The following is a 20401-nucleotide window of genomic DNA, read 5'->3' on the forward strand; positions in this document are numbered from 1 at the left end:
GATGCATCGCATTCCTGGTCGATTATCGAATGCATAGAGTGGTTGCAGAAGAAATATTCACTGCTTTATTTATTTTAAAAAATTAAAGTTTATCAAACAAAACGATAAAAAGTATATTTATAAAATCAACAAGTAAGTTATATTTTTAGCAAATAGCATACAGTACACAGTGTACAAGTTTACATTATATAACTAAGTTGATAAATTTTCTTTACAGGTAAATTCGTTAATGTTTATTGATAAGATGACACCCTGTATAAATAATATCGCTTTGTAAGCGAATTGGACGACGTGACTGGTACAGTGACAATCATGGCTGGTAAGTGCGAAGATCTGATCCGCTTGTTCTTAATATTGTTAAGAAAAAAACTCAACTATAAAGAGATATAAATAATGTTTACGCTAATTTACTTATTTATCTTAGTCTCGTTACTCTGAAACAATCAAAAAATTATTTTGTTCATCAGAATTTCAATGTTTCATAACATTATCAATTTGAGAAATCACCGGAAAAAAGGACATCTTATAATCATATGTATATAATTACGTATTATTTCTGTATAATAGCATGTAGTATTATCAATAAAATGTCATTTCAATTTTTATATAAAAGTAAAATTAAAAATATTACAGGATATGGGGGTCATAACGTAATTATGACACCTGTTACATTTGACAAGTCAATTTAAATTTTGCTAATTTCACATAGAACAATATTATTACAATTAAATGTAGTATTATAAATATTTAAATAACATTATGATTTCAGTGTAACTGTTATTTGTATTCATTGAAAACAAAATTCTATATAAAGTTGATAAATAATGTTAAATAAATATATATTAAAAAGAATTTTCTCTGTGTTTCAAGGTATTACCCATAAAAATGTTAAATTCGTTTTCTAATATGGTAGTAGCCTAAAAAAGAGTAAGATACATGATGTAATATTTTATATTAAATCTGTTTTAGGAAATAACCCATACAATAATATATTGAAGCCCCTGAAAATTGGATCAAAAGAATACAAGTATTATGATATTTCCAGCTTTGAAAAAAAGTATGGTGAGTATCTATAAATTATATGTATGATTATGAAAAACAAATTATTACTAAAATTTATGATTTCTGTAGATAGGTTACCTTTCTCTGTTAGAGTGCTGCTAGAAAGCGCTGTCAGAAACTGTGACAACTTTCAAGTGAAACAAAGAGATGTAGAAAAAATTTTAGATTGGGAAGTTAACCAGGCTCTTGGAGATGGACCAGAAGTGGCTTTCAAACCAGCAAGAGTAATATTACAAGTATGTATTTCTAAAGAAACTGCCTATATAGATTCATCTTATTTTCAATTAATTTTTCTTTTTTTTTAAAATAGGATTTCACTGGAGTTCCAGCTGTGGTAGATTTTGCGGCGATGAGAGACGCCGTTAAAAGATTAGCGGCTGATCCAGATAAAATAAATCCTATATGTCCGTCGGATCTTGTTATCGATCATTCGATACAAGTTGACTTTATTAGAAGGTAAATCATTTCCCCTACCGTGATGCGAAGCAATCTTAAATGGTATCTAAATATCAAACGATTTGTTTTAGTACCGATGCACTGAAAAAAAATGAAGACCTTGAATTTGAGAGAAACAAGGAACGTTTTATGTTTCTTAAATGGGGAGCAAAGGCATTCGAAAATATGTTGATCGTACCCCCAGGGAGTGGGATAGTACATCAAGTGAATTTAGAATATCTCGCTAGAGTCGTGTTCGATAGAAATAGTTTACTTTATCCTGATAGCGTAGTTGGAACGGATTCTCACACGACCATGATTAATGGACTAGGTGTTCTTGGTTGGGGTGTCGGAGGAATCGAAGCTGAAGCTGTTATGTTAGGACAAGCGATATCGATGCTTGTACCAAAAGTAGTGGGATATAGATTAGAAGGAGTCTTGAATCAGTATGCTACTTCGACAGATCTTGTTCTTACTATCACAAAGGTGAAACATTTAATAATAAAATTGAATTTGTATAAAATTGTTACGCTATATTTTTCTATACTTGCAGAATCTTCGTCAAGTCGGAGTGGTCGGGAAGTTTGTAGAATTCTTTGGTCCCGGTGTATCTCAGTTGAGCATAGCTGATCGCGCCACGATATCTAATATGTGTCCAGAGTATGGTGCTACAGTTGGATTCTTTCCAGTTGATCAACAAAGTTTGACATACCTTAGACAAACAGGTAGATAATATTGACAAATTTTTAAACTTCCAATTGAATTCGCTTTATACAAAAATTTCTTATAGGAAGATCCGAAGAACATATTGAGAGAATTGAAAAATATCTGAGCGCTGTGCGTATGTTAAGAAACTACGACGATCAAAGTCAAGATCCAATCTTCTCCGAGATAGTAACCCTAGATTTAGCAACGGTGGTGTCCAGTGTCAGTGGTCCGAAAAGGCCTCACGATCGTGTTTCTGTGACGGATATGAAAACGGACTTCAAGAATTGCCTTACCAACAAGGTTACAGTTCATTTAAATTATCGTATTATTAACATAGAAAACTTCGTTTATGTGCTAATACATGTAGTATGGGAAATTTAGGATTAGTATGAAAATTAATATGAAAAGACGATGATTGGTCAGTATTCGTATGGGACAAACATAACCCAGTGACGATCAATCATTACCGTCAACCAGGATCACGTTCATCCCATGCCGTACTTCAAATTTCATCCGCTGGTGCTGTTCTTTGCGCGTTTTCAAGCGTGATTCTTCGGTAACGGTGAAGAAAGAAGAAAGAATCCCAGGTAACTACTGCTGTGATATGAATTTTTCACCAATGACACATCACAGCAACAGTTCCTCCGGACTCTTTCATCTAAAAATGATTTGCAAAATTTCTTTTACCTTATTTTTACCATTGAAGCATCCACGTGGCTATGTCTCGTACATTTTGCCTTGCTGATCTAGCTTTATGGTCTTTCGATTCACCATACAGTTAGATCACCAAAGAAAAATAAACGGGACTGTTTGATGATGTATTATAGTTAAGCGAGCACGTTTCTTCGTGTCGATAATCTCGTTATCGGGGACGAGTATTTCGATCTAGTCACGACTTTGTTGCAACGTTACACTAGACGAATACTTCGTCCCTAATAACAAGAATTGCACGAATAAAATTCACGCTGGATATTGTAGAGTAGAAACAAATGTTGGATGAATCCTACCCGGTGAGGTTTTTATTCCAACCACACCGGACGAGATTTCATCCAACAGCAGCTTCTGTTAATTACACTGGTTTGTAGACTGTTTCTGGAACCAACTTCTATTGACTGAACATATTTAATATTATAACTCTCAATATTAAAATATGGTAGAGGAAGCACTAGTTGATGTAGTTCGAGAAGACTAATTCACTGTTCGCACGCTAATTGTATACTGGTGACCTTCCGCGCTGGTCAAGCCACACTTATATATGTTTAGGATGTCCCCACCCCCTGAAAGAACAGTGCAGGCCATCTTCGACCCCGGTGAATGTTCCACGAATTTCCTATACCTTTCTCAACGTGTCAGGTAGATGAGGATTTTCTGCTATCCATTAATTATTTAGATCAGTTTTGTTAAAATTAATATTGATTAGATTTCTTTATAATTCATATGGATATTTACAGATATTCGTTTTGCAAGCTATTCGAATGATTAATTTTGAATCTTGCAATTTATTCTGAGCTCGAATATAAAATTCCAATTCAAAATAATTAGATTGTACAAATTAATTATTCTCTTCAGATCAAATAATGTATGAACAATGAATTAATGCATACTGTGTATTTTAGATAATTTAATTTTAATGGCGAATCGGCGTTTATGGCACAAATATTGGTTGAAATAGGTAACGATAAACGTGCGAACGTGATGATGAACCAACAATGAGCGGCCGTAATTTAAAAAACAAGGGACCGATCGATTTCTATTGAAAGATGTTCAACACTGGAATCGCGTTACTATGCTATCACAGCGAGGACATTTGCTGAAAACTCATCCACGTGAATCATAGAAAGCTGACTGTTCTTTTATGCCGTGAAATTCAACGCTCTTTTGTCATCGATTTTTCGGATCTACGATAATGGATCCAGCTTAAGAAACGCGTTTCATTTCTTTTTTTGAATTCTCTATTAAAAACGAAGAAATGAAGAAGATGTTCATTTAACAAGCGTGCAAAATGAATGTTTATAAATATTATAGTATCTATAGAAGTTTGAAGAAATATTTAACAAATGTAGTTTCTTCTAATGAGACTAATAACTATTAAAAGTTACTGTTAGAGAGTGGAATAATGAAAAATAACTTACCGATGATCGATCGATCTTGAATTTCCCGGAGAACACGAGCGACTGCCTTCGATGAGGCCACGAACGTCGTGCAACCTCGCTGAAATTGCTGATACAACATCCATTCATTTTGCAAAGCTCGCGCGTTTTATTGCATACCACTGCCTTACGTCGCTGTGCCTCGTATTGCAAACGATTGGTTTTGTACTCGCGTTCGCACGAATTGTTTCTGTAAAATTATTTTTACCATTACAATGTAACCGAATATTTGCAATGTTGCCGAATATTTCTCCTAATGTACCTTACGGTAAAGGTCATTTAGTCGAGAGGTATTGGCCCCCTTCATAATTCTACCAATTTCCTTTCGGATCAGAAGAATGGGGAAAATAACTGTTCGGCTGGCATAGAATTTGTGAAACGCGAGAAAAGCTCAAACAATGACGTCAACAACGTAATTGTTCTAAACTGATTCATATTCCTTGGCAGGGTTAAGGGTCCCCTAGGTAGCGATTTCGATACGTTTCCATTCCAGGAACTAATTACAGTGGCTACAATATGAGTTTATGGAATTTCCTTAGAATCTATTGTCCCATGCGACTAAAATGAGGAAAAGAAATTCTAAAGGATTGTAATAGATATTTGTATAAGAAAATGAGATATTAGTAAATTAAAGTAACTGTATTAACTGAATATTTCATTTTCAAATAAGCAGAGAATTGCTGGTTTATGCTTCTTCAGCAATATAAGTCGTCGGACAATGAATTCTAGAATTTGAAAGGTCATTTACATTCTTCAGGTCATCAAACTTTTATAACACTCTGAGTAAATGAATCCAAGTGTGGTTGTGTTGCATGAAAAAGAAATTCGTTTTAATTATTATCAAAATGCATCGTGTGTAAAAATATTTTACCAAATAATTACCATTGAATCTATTTTTAAATATTTTGGAAATATTACATATAGGCGGTGTTTTGTTTCCAGGTAGGATTTAAGGGATACGGCCTAAGCCCTGAAAAGGTGGACACTGTAGGTATGTTTGAATATGAAGGCAAGGATTATAAACTGAGGCACGGTTCGGTGGTCATCGCTGCAATTACTAGTTGTACTAACACTAGTAACCCTAGTGTCATGCTAGGAGCAGGTAAAGAATATAGCACCCGCTTTATTAAGAATCGTTTTCCTTGAAAACTTATGAAACATTTATTTTAGGTCTCCTTGCGAAAAAGGCAGTCGAAGCTGGCTTGAGTGTCGCGCCATATATCAAAACATCATTGTCACCCGGATCTGGTGTGGTAACTTATTATTTAAAAGAAAGCGGAGTGGTACCGTATCTAACAAAATTAGGCTTTGATATCGTTGGATATGGATGTATGACCTGTATCGGTAACAGCGGTCCTTTACCAGATAATATTGTTGAAACTATTGAAAAAGTAAATCTAACAGTTTGAATTTTTTTTTTTTTACTTATTCAAACATTAATTGAATTCATAATTTTTTATTATTATTATTTTTAATTAGAATGAGTTGATATGTTGCGGTGTACTATCTGGTAACCGAAATTTTGAAGGCAGAATTCATCCCAATACACGAGCTAATTACTTGGCCTCGCCGCTTTTGGTAATTGCTTATGCCATTGCCGGAACAGTGGATATAGATTTCGAAAAGGAACCACTTGGTAAATAGATACTCCACCCTTGAAAAGATTGACTTTAATGGGTCTACCTGGTACGATAAGCAATATTAAAATTACTCAGGTCGTCGAGCTGATGGCAGTCCGGTGTTTCTACAAGACATTTGGCCTACCAGAGCGGACATTCAAGCTGTAGAACAAAAGCACGTCATTCCAGCTATGTTCAAAGAAGTTTATAGTAAAATAGAGAAAGGTAGCAGTAGTTGGGCAAGTTTGGCAGCACCTGAAGGTAAATTATATCCATGGGACCCAAATTCTACGTACGTTAAAAGTCCACCGTACTTTGATAATTTGACTAAGGTAAATTGAATATTCTGTTAACAATATATTTTCTATAGAGATCATTTATTTTATTGATCCATAATTTTATTGATACACTTAGGAACTACCAACAATAAAACCGGTTAGTAAAGCACGCGTTCTCCTTTATCTTGGAGATTCTGTTACCACGGATCATATTAGTCCAGCTGGAAGCATTGCACGCAATTCTCCAGCAGCGCGTTATCTTGCGAGCCGAGGGTACGTTTAAAACCGCCTGGATTAATCGTATAAGCATTTCTTCTAATTATTTTCTTTTTCTTTTAGATTGACACCAAAACATTTTAACTCTTACGGATCACGCCGAGGTAACGATGCTGTAATGGCACGGGGTACATTCGCTAACATTCGTTTGCTTAACAAATTCATTGGAAAACCTGGACCACGTACTATTCACATTCCTACTAAAGAAGAGATGGATGTTTACGATGCGGCTGAAAAATATGGTAAAGATCAAACACCTTTAATTCTTCTTGTTGGTAAAGAATATGGATCAGGATCTTCGAGAGATTGGGCTGCGAAAGGACCGTATCTTCTTGGAATTCGAGCCGTTATAGCTGAATCTTACGAAAGAATACACAGGTGAATTTTACTTGTTAAAGAAATGATTATTATTAAAAATATTGTAAACGGTATTCAAGGAATTTGTACCATAAACGGTGTTCACCTTTCACAATATTTTATTGCTCGTCCTTTTTCCAGGTCAAATTTAGTAGGTATGGGTATAATTCCACTACAATATCTACCTGGACAAAATGCAGAGTCTTTAGGATTGACCGGTTATGAGTTATATGATATAGCAGTCCCCGAGAATTATCAGCCTGGTCAAAAAATTACCGTTACCACGGACGATGGAAAAAAGTTTGAAGTAATTTCACGATTCGACACCGAAGTAGATTTAACATACTTCAAAAATGGTGGCATTCTGAATTATATGATTAGAAGAATGCTTTGATAAGTTGCTATTATGTTAATGTCAAATGTTACTTAACGGAATACTTAATGTTGGAGTTTGGATTTCAAGCATATAATGTCTGATTACATCCATATCCTTTATAAATAAGTTAAAAGAAAGTTTACTGCAAGCCGCGAAGAAAAAGTAACAAAGATATTAAGTTGGACAAATATATTTATTTTTGTGTATTGCAAATGTTTGTCTTTAAAATGTTCGGAAAGGTGTCTTACACAGTTAAATAAAACTTCGGTTTTTTTTTTTTACTAAATAGTACGATTTAGTACGAAATAAATCGGGTTATAATTCTTAAATTTTATAATAATCGTTAAAAACATTTGTTAATATAATAAAGTGTTAACAATTATTACATTAGTGATGTCTTAAACTATAACTAATATTCCTAGTTATAAAATATCACAATCTATATGAATATACGGTACTACGAATGTTTTGTATAATCAATATAATAAGATTTAAAAAAAAACATTAACTTTACATTACACGTTTGTTTCATATTTTTCATCTTATTCGTGTTAGAAAAAATCTCGTATTTTATTTCATCAGTAGATCATTATAAAAATATAGATAGAGTGTTATGCATAACACTGTCCATTTAATATTACAATTATTTATATAACAATATATTTTGATTAATAATTTGTACCAATAGTAATCACTACAGTACTGGTAACAATATTTCCAATGGAAATAAATTGATTTGAATTATAATCAGCTATCCGCGGTAGCGCATTGTATTTGAGCTTCTTCAGGCGTCTTCCATTCTACGTTCTTTTTCGTATCTACACGTAATAAGCAAAACTTTTAATAACAGACATATTGAAGATAAAATGAAGACTGAGATGGTTATACCTGGTGTGGTATGCTTTAAATAAAGCAAGTACAAAATGAGGTATAAGAATGCAGTTATAACGGCAATCAATGAATATATCCGTAACGTTATTACTCCACCAAATTGCTTATATAAAATACCACTTATTAGACTACCAATTGCAAAACCTGAAACAGAATAAAACTTGAATATGAAAATTTATTATCCTTACGGCGCTTGATTAAAAATAAATTTTATTACCAAAACCATCATCCATCCCAGCTACTATTCCTTGAACGGTAGCTGATGTTCCAGGTGGTGCAACTTTACTTGCATACGCAACTATCGTTGTATAACAAAGTGCATAGGTAGGTCCTTGCATAAATAATTCAATTGGAATGACCCACCATGGAGTTGATACCAAAGAAATTAAACCAAATCGCAGAGCATAGCATACGAAACAAAATGTAAAAGTGTATCCAAATCCTAGTTTCTTTAAAATTTTACCTGTTTACAAACAAAAAAACGATTACATTGTTATTACAATTATATGAAAGTTTGTAAGTATGTAAAAAAAGGAGAAGATAAATGATATACCAGACATGGAAAAGAATATTACTTCGCCGCCTAATGTTTCTGCAGCAACTATTAAACCTTCTATTAATTTAATTTCCCCCATGTAACCAGTCGCCCTTGCAAGATCTTCTAAGTACCTAAGTACAAATAATATTACTTCTAAAATACAAATGTAATTATATTCTATTTTTTGAATGGTAATTACTTTACCAAAATAAAAAATATATTATGAAGCTGTCAAGAATTCCAGCAACAGTTGCAAAGATAAGAAATATAATGATAGGTTTTAATTTTAATAATTGAAAGACATCTTTCAATATATCTGCTGATCCTCCCATCATTGGTAACTGAAAATAATTAGATTATATAAATTTCTTGCTTTTTTCAAATGTCTATGAAATACTTACATCCAGTTTCTTGCAACAAAATATATCAATGAATGAAAATACAAACACAAGTAAAAACGCAGGTGTGTAAGTTTTTATAATTTCTCCGTTAGACCAATAGTCAACCGCATAACCAGCTAAGAAAGCGGAAATTCCAAAACCTATAGTTCCCCAAACACGTTGTCTACCGTATCCCATTTGGTTATCGTCACCTGTAATTTTATTATATTAATAAAGTATAAAGTTATTTTAAAAACTGTATCGAAAAAGAAAAAGAATTAGGAAAGGTATGAAATACCTAATATATCAAAACAAATTGCGTCGCTTATACAATTGCTTACATTGAAACCAATATTACCAAGAGACATTAAAAGGATAAACCCCCAAAAAGTTATGGACCCGTATAAACAATTATGTTCTTCAAAAGTACCACAGGTAATATCACAGTTAGAGTTTTCAGAACAATACGATGTCATATTGGCATCGATTATACACGTCGTATTTGAAGAAAAATCAATTTCTTTGTTGACTCCTTGAAATTGTACTGGCACAAAAAAATTTCTATCCATGCAAGTCCATTGGCACATGGCATTTTTTATTCCAGTACACAAACGTGGTCTTGAGATATCCTTAAATGAGTTTGCAATTACAGATTTTTATATTTCAAGCAGATATATATCTAAACTAAAAACTTACCTCTGGAGAACATTGAGGTATCGAAGTACAAGATATATTATTAAAATTGTGGTCTGGTAAAATTGGACTTGGAAGTACTGGTAAGAAACACATACAAATATAGCAACTACTTGTTGTTGCTAGTAATGCTATAAAAATTGTTTTCCTCCAAGCATGAAAACAATCTACAAGAAAGCCGAAAGCTGGTTTAGCAATTAGGAATACAATTGGTAAAATAGCTGTGATGCTACCCATGACCACTACAGAAATACCAAGTTGTTTACCATAAACTGGTAAAAATGGAAGAATTGGTCCCATTGCTGCAAGAAGAAATAATACAATGTATTAAGAGAAACTATATTAATAAATAAAACAATATTAAGTTTTACTTGCCTGCCATGAAGAAAAAATAATGTGCCTTTATAGGCAACTGTGTGTAATTTATTTTCATTTTTTGTTTACTCCGTAAAAGTTAATATTTTGGAAGAAAAATTTTAGTTCATTTTAAACAGTGATATTCAAGTTTAATTAAATGTTGTTTTCTTAAATCGCAATAGATAGTTACACATAATTAACTGTAATAAATTGACGCATATAAAGAGATACAAGATAGCATATTAAGTATTGTATACAAGGTAAGATAAGAAATACAAATATCCCAAGAGCAGAGATATCATATCAGTTTTATTAAATCCCAAAATGCTATTTCAAATTATAGGTAGAAAACATAATAGCAATTAACACTTACACTATCAAATAGTTAACATTTAAATGAATGAATTAAGTTTAAATAGAATTAATTACTTTAATGGGAGAAATTAAACTAATAGAGAAAGAATAGTGTAGCTGTTTAGTATCAGCTGTTCTTCCAGATTATTTTCCCTTCTTTGACAACTTTCATATTGTCACATCATAGTATGTATTTATAAGTAGATTATTATACATTTATACATGTATAGTTCTCCATGACGTAGTGGGACATTATTACGAAGCATTCATCTGGCGACACTTCTAATGCATATAAATTGCAAAATAGAATATTTTTTAGAACTAATAGACATGCCTTTGTTCTCTAGGGGTTATAATTCTAGAGGTGTACTTATATACATATTTATTACTTGGTACAGCAGAGTTATCCATTTTTGCGAATTTTTCGGTCAACACTAAAAAAAAATTAGCATAAATTCTGTGTTGTTTACAGCTTTATTAACTTATTAGGCAGTATTATATTTAATTTATAACTTTGTTATGACTAAAAACCGATGTATGTAATCATTTTTTAGGTATAGGCATATGTTATTATGGTAGTTTCTGAAACAGCTGCGCAATAAATATATATTTTAAAATACATACATCAATCATCTTTAGGTTTTTAAAGGGTTTATAAATGTTTGAAAATTATTAACATTCATTAATAATTTTGGCTTATTTTAAAAAGACCGCGATAAAGGGGTACCCTAGCGCCATCTCGCCGGAAACTGCTGAACCCATTCACCGACTAGTACATTCCTTACATCGCTTCATCCCTTACAACCCTACATTGTTTTCACCCCTACATTCCTCACATCGCTTCTTCCCTTACATCCCTACATTCGTTACATCCCTACGTTGTTTACATCCCTACATTCCTTACATCGGTTTATCCCTTATATCCCTACAGTCCTTACATATCTTCATCCCTGCATTCCTAACATCGCTTCATCCCTTATATCCTTACATTATTTGCATCCCTACATTCCTTTCATCCCTACATTCCTTACATCTCTGCATCCCTTATAATAAATATATTATAAAGACTGTTTCGAGTAAAGGTAAGTGAAGGTAAGTTAGTTCCCTTTTTCGCCGCCAGAGGGCGCTGATCCGGCGTCGAGATTTTAGTTCACATTTTTGCCGCCAGAGGGCCAAAAATGGTGCATGATTTAGTTCCTTTTTCCGAAACCAGATGGCGCTGATCGAACGTCGAGATTTTAGTTCACATTTTTGCCGCCAGAGGGCCAAAAATGGTGCCTGGTTTAGTCCCTATTTCCGAAACCAGATGGCGCTGATTCAACATCGAATTTTAGTTCGCATTTTTGCCGTTAGGGGGCGCTGTATTTTCGAAATTCTCGCGAAATTATAAGGAATGTAGGGATGAATAGAGTGACAGGATGAAAAGAGTGTAGGGATGATAAGATTGGAGGGATTTAAGGGATGACGGGATGTAAGGGATGGAGCACTGTAATGGAACGCGGGATGTAAAGGAATCTCCTAGGGGTCCGGGGCTGGAGCCCCGGTCTCCATAGCACGCGGCTCGAGGAGTGCCGGCATCGGGTGTGGCCCCCGATGTCGGCGGAGTTTGTCACCTGGCGGGGGGTCAAAGGGCCCTCACTACCGCCCTACTGCAGGCCACCGTGGTGGTTTTAGTGGGTAAAAATCCCACACTACCTCCGGCCCCTCCCCAGGGGGGCTGAAGGTGTCTTTCTGAAGATTTCCACCACGTTAAAATAAAAAAAAAAAAAAAAAAAATGGGCATTTCAGGGTTACAGGAATGTAAGGAATGCTGTGATGGAAGGAATGCTGCGATGGAAGGAATGATGCGATGGTAGGAATGCTGCGAAGGAAGGAATGCAGGGATGCAATAGCTACTGAGATGGCCTTGGCCTATAATGAGGGATAGAAGTATATAAATAACTGGAAAAGTAAAGGGACAGAAGAGGGATATAATCATAAATGTTATCCGCTTTGATGAGCTTATTTAATAAGCAAAAAAAAAATGAATGAAGTCAATTAAATAAACTCCGGAAAAAACTTATACTGGTTGTGCCCTCTTCATACGGTCCTGATATTATCCGGGGTGTCAGGGACCCCGAAGCACCAATGACGCTCTTTGCATACCGACATTATGGTATCTGGGGTTTCGGAGACCCCAGAGCACCGATGACTCTCTTTACATACCGACATTATGGTATCAGGGGTTTCAGAGACCCCAGAACCCAAGTGATACTCTACATACCGAGATTATAGCATCCGGGGTGTCGGAGACCCCAAAGTACCAATGACTCTGTTTGCATATCGACATTATGGTACCTGGGGTATCGGAGACCCCAAAGCACCAATGACTCTCTTTACATACCGAGATTAAGGTATCTGGGGTTTCGGAGACCCCAAAGCACCAATGACTCTCTTTGCATACCGACATTATGGTATCAGGGGTTTCAGTGACCCCAAAACACAAATAATACTCTACCTACCGAGATTATAGCATCGGGGGTTTCGGAGACCCCAAAGTACCAATGACTATGCATACCGACATTATGGTATCTGGGGTTTCAGGGACCCCGAGGTAAGTAGCGAAATATAAGAACGAAAAACGAACAAATCGTGAAACTCACTTGTTCGGGATAGTGATGGGTTTGAGCCAATCTAGCGAAATATAAGACCTAAAAACGAGCAAATCGTGAAACTCACTTGTTCACGATAGTGATGGGTACGACCGGATCTGTAGCGCATGCGCAGTACAGCTACTTTATATAAAACGAACTTGTAAATAATTAAGAAATAATTCACTCACAAACAATGAAAATGATATATTTGTAAATCACTAACGATTTCCAATCAATTACAGTTATCAATTATCACAAAATCTGTTTATTATAAAAAATTACAAAAAAGTTTCGGCTCACATGATGACTAAAATAAAATTGCTAATTACAAAAGAAATAATTTGCCATAAACGTTAAAAATAGACTCATAATCAATCACAAACGATTTACAAACGAAATACACTAAGAAAAATTAAAAATAATCATATTTTATTATTCCTTCTCACTAGCTTCATGTAGGTTAGTGATCCTCGGTTTCGGTAACTTACCGACTTACCGACTTCTGAAACTGGGATACCCTATCGCCATCTATCCGAAAACTGTGGAACTCATTTATCGACTAGTTTCCGCGGTTTGTTGATAGATGGCGCAAGGGTTTAAAATGAAACAAACCACCGCGCTTCAGCGCCAAGCGGTTAATTTAAATTCCATCTATTAATAAGTCAGTCAATAATAAATAAAAGGGATGGTGAGCCAAGGGCCACCAGAGAAATAAAATCATAAATTTCATCTTCCTTATGAGTTTATATAATAAACTAAGAAAATCAATAATGTAAATTAAATAAACTTAGAAAATAAATTAAGGGTATGTGTATGTTTGAAAGGTAGGATCTGCACCCCCTTTTCTTATAAGAAGAAAACACAAAACTCTATTCTGGAGTCTACCAAAGCTGAACAACAACATTACACACTATTATAATAAGCTCGTTACATCATGAAACCATATTAAAGTTTAAATCTAAATAAATATATCTATATCTATAAAAATCACGAATGCGTAAATATGGTCGTTTTAATATTTCTCCCTTTCGCGTGAACAAAGACATCGATGCGGGAAGAAAATTGATTAAAACGCATTGACAGTTTTTAAAAGGTATTCAAACGACTAACGTAAGAAAGATTGCAAAGATTCTATTACAAGTTTAAGATTGCTGTAGGAGAAGGGTATCAAAGGATAGGGTGATTCTTCGTGTTTTATTCTTATTTTAACTTTATAAGGTTTCTGTGTGCGGCACTAAAGAATACACCAAGGTATTCTTAAATCCTCGTTAACTTAATAAAGACCTTCTTAAGACTGTTTGTCGTCTTAGATCGCGATGACATATAGGAAGAAAAGCAGACGTAAGGGTACATATGGGAGAGCCGAGCGAAGTGGTCGATTCATATTTAAACGGAAGTCGGAGGAGTTTGGAACGAGCCGCATCCAACAGTGGACCTAACCAGCCTATTCCTAAATCCTATTCAATTTAAAGAATTCATCGTGGCCAATCGTAACTGAAACGCGCGCTTGGATTAGTTCGTTTTACCACGATTTTCTCCAAGTAGTCCGCAGGTGAGTCGCGAAGATAGTGTGTTGGTGTTTCGTTCGGTCCAAGTTAGAAAATGTGAAAGTTTGTTTGATCGATCATCCGATCGAATGACAGTGTCAACAGGGGTGTGCCGTTTTAACGTTTACAGATTTCAGAATGCCTCACGTTTCGGGGCCGATCTTCGAGGCCCATTCATGGGCGGGTGGCCAAGGTGGTAATCAGTTTGGTAACGTGACGGTGGTCGACAAGGTTCCACCGGATATGCTCCATCTGATCGACGCTCACTGGTACCAGTACCCACCCCTGAACCCGTTATGGCACGCGATTCTCGGCTTGGTGATCGGTATACTTGGTTTCATCTCCGTATCGGGAAACGGCATGGTCGTTTACATATTCCTTTCGACAAAAAGTCTTCGCACGCCGAGCAATCTATTCGTAATCAACCTTGCCATCAGCGACTTCCTAATGATGTTCTGCATGTCTCCGCCTATGGTGCGTCGAACTGTTAAACATTAGAAATTCTTCGATCTCCTAATTAACTAACAACGACGATCGGCATTCTCCTTTCCTCGATAGATAATCAATTGTTATTTCGAGACATGGGTATTCGGACCTCTTTTCTGTCAAATCTACGCGATGTTGGGCTCCTTGTTCGGATGTAGCTCCATATGGACAATGACAGCGATCGCGTTCGATAGGTACAACGTGATCGTCAAAGGGTTATCTGGTAGACCACTGACCATTAACGGAGCTCTCCTCCGTTTACTGGGCATATGGCTCTTCTCGTTAATATGGACCGTTGCTCCTGTGCTAGGCTGGAATCGGTAAATCATTTCATTTAAATAACTATTCGCGGATAAATATCAATAATCAATACGTTTTATTAGATACGTACCGGAAGGTAATATGACCGCCTGTGGCACCGATTACTTCACCAAGGATTTTAGCTCCATCTCTTACATAGTCATGTACAGCATATGGGTGTACCTCTTGCCCCTGTTTCTTATCATTTGGAGTTATTGGTTCATCATTCAGGCGGTCGCTACTCACGAGAAGAACATGCGTGAGCAAGCGAAAAAGATGAACGTCGCTTCTCTACGATCGTCGGAGAATCAAAACACCAGTGCCGAGTGTAAACTGGCAAAGGTACAAAGATATATGTATATCTCGATCTTCTGTTCTAACAAGCAATTCAACGACAAAACGTTTTAATGATTTTTAGGTCGCTCTTATGACCATCTCTTTATGGTTCATGGCATGGACACCATACTTGGTCATCAATTTCTCCGGATGTTTCGAACTCGTTAAGATCAGTCCGCTTTTCACCATCTGGGGGTCTCTGTTCGCCAAAGCCAATGCGGTTTACAATCCAATCGTATACGGAATCAGGTACGCGGATCGATTAACAGATTCTTAGAAAGTTTTTTCTTACGTTTAATTTTCATCCTTTTCCAGTCATCCGAAGTATCGAGCTGCATTGTTTGAGAAATTCCCTTCGTTGGCGTGCGCCAACCCGGCACCACCCGCAGACGCAACGTCGACAACCACCACCGTCGCGGACAGCGAAAAAGCAAACGCGTAAAACAGCTTGTCGGTACCTTTCGCTTTCAAAATTATTATCACGCATGGTCACATAATCGATTAAATACTTGATTAAATAAGAATAATGCAGACACGATTTGTATATATATACTAACATCGATTGTCGTGTTCAGAGATCTTCTTTTTATCGTTAACCCAGATAAGATCGATGAAAAATTGAAATAATAAAAATGAAAATGTGTTCAGAAATTAGAGACAACGCCGCCGCCTGACAAGCAGATCTAATTCAATGAAGAAGAAAATAAAATGCCTAAATACATATACGGAATTGCTGGATTACGCGGTATTAAATCAGCAAATATTCGAATCGCCTATGATTTAATGTATGATTCTCATTTCACCACAATGCGAGTCATTTAACATCAATTCATAGGTAAGATGATTTTGATTTTGTACATTTTATTGCGTAGCAATATACATGGTCACTTTGGTATAGCAGGTACATATGTACCAACAGCTCTGTGTTTACTAAGCATATTCTATTATTGTAAAATGTGATGGGAGCGTCGTATCTGTACCTTAATTTTATAAAAGCAAATAAATCATGCAAGTAACAGTGTGCTTGCTTTAATTATTATCGCCAGGCGAGCACATTTCCTTAAATAAAAATTCATACTTAAACGGAGGTTGATTTACCAAAGACCTTTGTATATATACAATTACACGTCCTTGAAGCATTTTACTGTTTTAAGATTTTCCATCTGTTTCCGCTTTTTCTCCTCCAGATGCAGCAGCCTGATCCTCGGTCGAACCACACACTAAAAACGGTAGCTTTTCCTTCAGCGCTGCTCTATATTTTGGGTGACTGTATACAATATCAATAAAAAATTAATTATTTCATTGATAATAATGTTCATTTACTTGTAGAATACGTACCTGATTCCATACACAATCGGATTATATATTGCATTCGCTTTTGCGAACAGAGAACCCCATATAGTAAATAAGGGTGTGATCAGAGAACGATTGAATATTCCGATATAATTGATTACAAGATATGGTGTCCAGGCCATAAACCACAATGATATTGTTGTTAATGCTACCTGATATAAACGAAATTTATTTTTATGATAATCAAAGTTTACGATGCATCATATTCTTTACTTATAATTGAATACCTTCGCTAATTTTGCTTCCGCACTACCGCCTTGATTTTCTCCGGATCGTAAAGAGGCGACATTCATTTTTTTAGCTTGTTCTCTCATTGCTTTCTCATGTGCAGCGACCGTCTATTTAACAGGTGTTTACTATGGTAAACAAGGTGTCAACATAATTAAATTCTTTCAATTAAATACTTACAGAAACAATGAAGTAATAACTATAAATAATAGTAAATAATGGAGTGTAATAAACGAACATAGAATAGATTAATATATAAGATTTAGATCCCCAATCCTCGGTAAGATAATCCGTACCACATGCTGTCATGTTACCTTCGGGAACATACCTAATTGATATGCGATGTGTTATTCATTAGCATAGCCAGCCACTTAAGAAACAATGTATCCTGATATTAAAAAACCTTACCTGTTCCATCCTACTAAAGGTAAAATAGTCCACAATAAACCAAATAACCAGATACCTAAAATTTGAAATATAGCTCTGTTAATAGTAAGCGGTGTTCCAGACATACCCTGAAAAGATTTTACGACATTATTTTCATTGGAAATATCAGTGATTATATCTATCTATAGATATACGCATAGACATACCTTCACTATAACATTATATCTATCTAAAGCAATAGCTGTCATTGTCCATATAGAAGCACACCCACATAATGAACCAATCATTGCATAAATATCACACATTAATGTTCCTGCATAAAAATGTTTATTTTACACGTGAGAATACTGTATATTATTTCACAATTATGAACAAATACACATTTATTGTTACTTACCAAGGACCCATGTTTCGTAGAAACAACAAATTACCATGGGAGGACACATGAAGCCCATCATTATAAAGTCTGAGAAAGCAAGATTTACTACAAGAAGGTTGCTCGGTGTTCTTAGCGAGGGTGTTATTAAAAAAATATAAACTACCACGCCATTTCCACACCATCCCATAATTCCTAATATGATCATAACTAGGCCTAAGACTTTATGCCATAATGGATTCAATGGAGGAAACCTGTACCTATATTTTAAAATGTAATAAAATAGGATTAATAAACCTATATATATGAAATAAAACATAAGATAATTATAATTACCAATATGTATCAATTAAATGTAACATTTCTTCAGGTACTTTGCTAACAACTGTTTGATTATTAAAACGCATCCATTGTCTTGCAAATTTTGGTCCTACAGTAGTTGTGATGATCGACAATTCTGAAGGATTAGCTTCATCGTAAAGAGAAATCGTCGCATTGAAAGTGTTCGTTGAAATTAATGTTTCCATATCTTTTAAAAAGTAAGAAAACACACTAATGCACGTATAATAAATTCATACACTTGACCTGGATGTTATCACAAGAAATTAGTTGAACAAAATTTTACAAAAAGAATTGAAATTTATATAACACTGACATAAGTTTGCATAGCACATTTCGTTTTTCTATTCAGCCGTTTGTATTTTATAACTGCAACTACAAATGCAGCATTCTCCTTTTATACGTCTTGTAAAGCCAGATCCAATAAAGTCATCCAATAAGATATTCAAATGAATGCATTTATATTACTTTTATCAGCATTAGTATATGACATGTGAAAAGTGCTGTCAGCTGGAATTTAGACTAATCTAATCAAAATGAAACTTACATACGCTTTTATATTCAAGTTTAGATAATTAATCTAATTTCAAATAATACACAATACATTCTTGAAATTGTGTATAATTTATTCCATTGAACATAAGTGTGTACATTGATGCTATCATTTTACTACTCTTGAAAGTCTACGAATGTGTTGACTACGACCCTCTTGAAGAGCCTCCTCCAACTCCTGTGTTATATGTAATAAATTAACAGGGTCAGTTTGAAGTAGTACATGGTCAATACTTTCATCTTTGTCTGGGTTTTTTATTGAAAAATCTAAAGTTATGAGAGGAGCAATCTGTTTTAACAGTGATCTTGATGCAATCTATAAAAAACATTTAAATGATAAAACAATAGAAACATAACAAATGATGGAATGATAAAATGATATAAAACCTGAACTTCAAATCTCCATTCCATATCATGGTACTCTGGTAACTTAAATCCGATATTTGTAAGTGTATCCAATATTTCATCTTTTTTAACATTATATAATTTGCTTAATATTATTTCTTGTTCTTCTGAAAAACCTAAAGATATTATGGAATCCCTAAAGTCCTCAGAACTTAGCTGCAAAAACAAATAAAATCATACATGTTATTTTATATATTGAACAACATAAATAAAAATCAATATAATTTATGTATGTACTACCTTATATTTACAGCTCTCTAGTAATAAATTAACAAGTCCTTCAACTGAATTCTTAATCATATTTATATCAACTTGAAGTTTTTCTGAGAAAAAATGAAATGTCAAACAATCTTTATGTTTCTATAAAACAAACATCTACTTACGAGCAGCTGCATTATACAATTTAAAATTTGGTCCTTTCTGCAGGTAATCTATGACCAATTTACAAAAGTCCTGCAAAACTAAAGAAAATAGATCAGTATTACTTTACAAGGAAATCAACGATAAAGGACGTAAAATATACCCACCTTGTGGTGTATGTTCTACAAGAAGCAATACATGTTTTTTATGATCCGGTTTTAACGGTAACAACATTATTTTTTATTAATAAAAAGAACGTTATAATTAATTGCTTTATATTTCATATGAAAATAAAAATTTCTCGATTCTGAAAGGCGGCATATGGACCACCATATTTATTTATAATCACGTAAACGCATTTATCGATGGAGTCTTGTTTTATCATAGTTTAGCATTACGTTGTTAGATAGCGCTGAGAATGTAAACGAATATAGCCTTATAATTAAAATTAGTATTTATTATCATTTAATATCAGTTTATAATTTACAATCGCTAAATTAAATAAAATCATAAAAACTTTGATCAGACTTTATTAATAAATATAATAAAACATGAGATTTAAAGATGTTCAAGGTTACATGATCTTTATTACAAAAGATTATAAAACCTTGTTATGTAGACCCTT

At 34.5% G+C, this 20401-nt stretch overlaps 5 protein-coding genes across 16 annotated transcripts; 2 read left to right on the forward strand and 3 right to left on the reverse strand.

The window, feature by feature from the left end:
* The first annotated feature begins 4 nt into the window (after nt 1-4).
* On the forward strand, nt 5-7547 carry LOC117610477 (cytoplasmic aconitate hydratase). 2 transcript variants are annotated; one of them, XM_034337933.2, is made up of 15 exons: nt 5-132; nt 218-319; nt 970-1062; nt 1132-1298; nt 1373-1518; nt 1590-1983; nt 2051-2222; nt 2288-2505; nt 5298-5457; nt 5526-5746; nt 5835-5991; nt 6071-6306; nt 6389-6525; nt 6592-6906; nt 7027-7547. In XM_034337933.2, the coding sequence occupies exons 2-15, from the start codon at nt 313-315 to the stop codon at nt 7277-7279; spliced, it is 2676 nt and encodes an 891-aa protein (XP_034193824.1). In that variant the 5' UTR covers nt 5-132; nt 218-312; the 3' UTR covers nt 7280-7547. The 2 variants fall into 2 exon arrangements, with proteins under 2 accessions (XP_034193824.1, XP_034193823.1); XM_034337932.2 differs by lacking the exons at nt 5-132; nt 218-319 and adding an exon at nt 810-870.
* LOC117610482 (major facilitator superfamily domain-containing protein 6) lies at nt 7454-11017 on the reverse strand. 3 transcript variants are annotated; one of them, XM_076690952.1, is made up of 10 exons: nt 10550-11017; nt 10139-10320; nt 10030-10065; nt 9767-9930; nt 9369-9699; nt 9092-9282; nt 8895-9031; nt 8706-8821; nt 8370-8615; nt 7454-8296 (listed from the first exon to the last, which is right to left on the reverse strand). In XM_076690952.1, the coding sequence occupies exons 2-10, from the start codon at nt 10194-10196 to the stop codon at nt 8046-8048; spliced, it is 1530 nt and encodes a 509-aa protein (XP_076547067.1). In that variant the 5' UTR covers nt 10197-10320; nt 10550-11017; the 3' UTR covers nt 7454-8045. The 3 variants fall into 3 exon arrangements, with proteins under 3 accessions (XP_076547067.1, XP_076547066.1, XP_034193840.2); XM_076690951.1 differs by having other exon boundaries at nt 7454-8079; nt 8150-8296; nt 9767-10065; nt 10550-11013; XM_034337949.2 differs by having other exon boundaries at nt 9767-10065.
* A 3100-nt stretch (nt 11018-14117) lies between these two features.
* On the forward strand, nt 14118-18536 carry Lop1 (long wavelength sensitive opsin 1). Of its 6 annotated transcripts, none has more exons than XM_034337730.2 (9): nt 14118-14659; nt 14792-15128; nt 15213-15460; nt 15524-15782; nt 15859-16025; nt 16092-16230; nt 16425-18082; nt 18162-18394; nt 18491-18536. In XM_034337730.2, the coding sequence occupies exons 2-6, from the start codon at nt 14793-14795 to the stop codon at nt 16216-16218; spliced, it is 1137 nt and encodes a 378-aa protein (XP_034193621.1). In that variant the 5' UTR covers nt 14118-14659; nt 14792; the 3' UTR covers nt 16219-16230; nt 16425-18082; nt 18162-18394; nt 18491-18536. The 6 variants fall into 6 exon arrangements, with proteins under 6 accessions (XP_034193621.1, XP_034193622.1, XP_034193620.1 ...); XM_034337731.2 differs by having other exon boundaries at nt 16092-16226; XM_076690783.1 differs by having other exon boundaries at nt 14119-14659; nt 16092-17784; nt 17839-18082.
* Lop2 (long wavelength sensitive opsin 2) lies at nt 16732-19147 on the reverse strand. 4 transcript variants are annotated; one of them, XM_034337724.2, is made up of 9 exons: nt 19007-19147; nt 18457-18649; nt 18142-18380; nt 17951-18057; nt 17766-17872; nt 17538-17685; nt 17357-17467; nt 17115-17281; nt 16732-17043 (listed from the first exon to the last, which is right to left on the reverse strand). In XM_034337724.2, the coding sequence occupies exons 2-9, from the start codon at nt 18645-18647 to the stop codon at nt 16926-16928; spliced, it is 1188 nt and encodes a 395-aa protein (XP_034193615.1). In that variant the 5' UTR covers nt 18648-18649; nt 19007-19147; the 3' UTR covers nt 16732-16925. The 4 variants fall into 4 exon arrangements, with proteins under 4 accessions (XP_034193615.1, XP_076546897.1, XP_034193614.1 ...); XM_076690782.1 differs by having other exon boundaries at nt 18457-18705; nt 19007-19025; XM_034337723.2 differs by lacking the exon at nt 19007-19147 and adding an exon at nt 18776-18910 and having other exon boundaries at nt 18457-18705.
* LOC117610403 (COMM domain-containing protein 2-like) lies at nt 19121-20174 on the reverse strand. The gene is made up of 5 exons (XM_034337740.2): nt 19944-20174; nt 19800-19877; nt 19657-19739; nt 19399-19572; nt 19121-19327 (listed from the first exon to the last, which is right to left on the reverse strand). Exons 1-5 carry the CDS (start codon nt 20008-20010, stop codon nt 19121-19123), a joined length of 609 nt encoding a protein of 202 aa, XP_034193631.1. The 5' UTR covers nt 20011-20174.
* Between the last annotated feature and the right edge of the window lie 227 nt (nt 20175-20401).

This window comes from Osmia lignaria, chromosome 11, assembly GCF_051020975.1.
Source record: "Osmia lignaria lignaria isolate PbOS001 chromosome 11, iyOsmLign1, whole genome shotgun sequence".
Taxonomy (NCBI): Eukaryota; Metazoa; Arthropoda; class Insecta; order Hymenoptera; family Megachilidae; genus Osmia; species Osmia lignaria.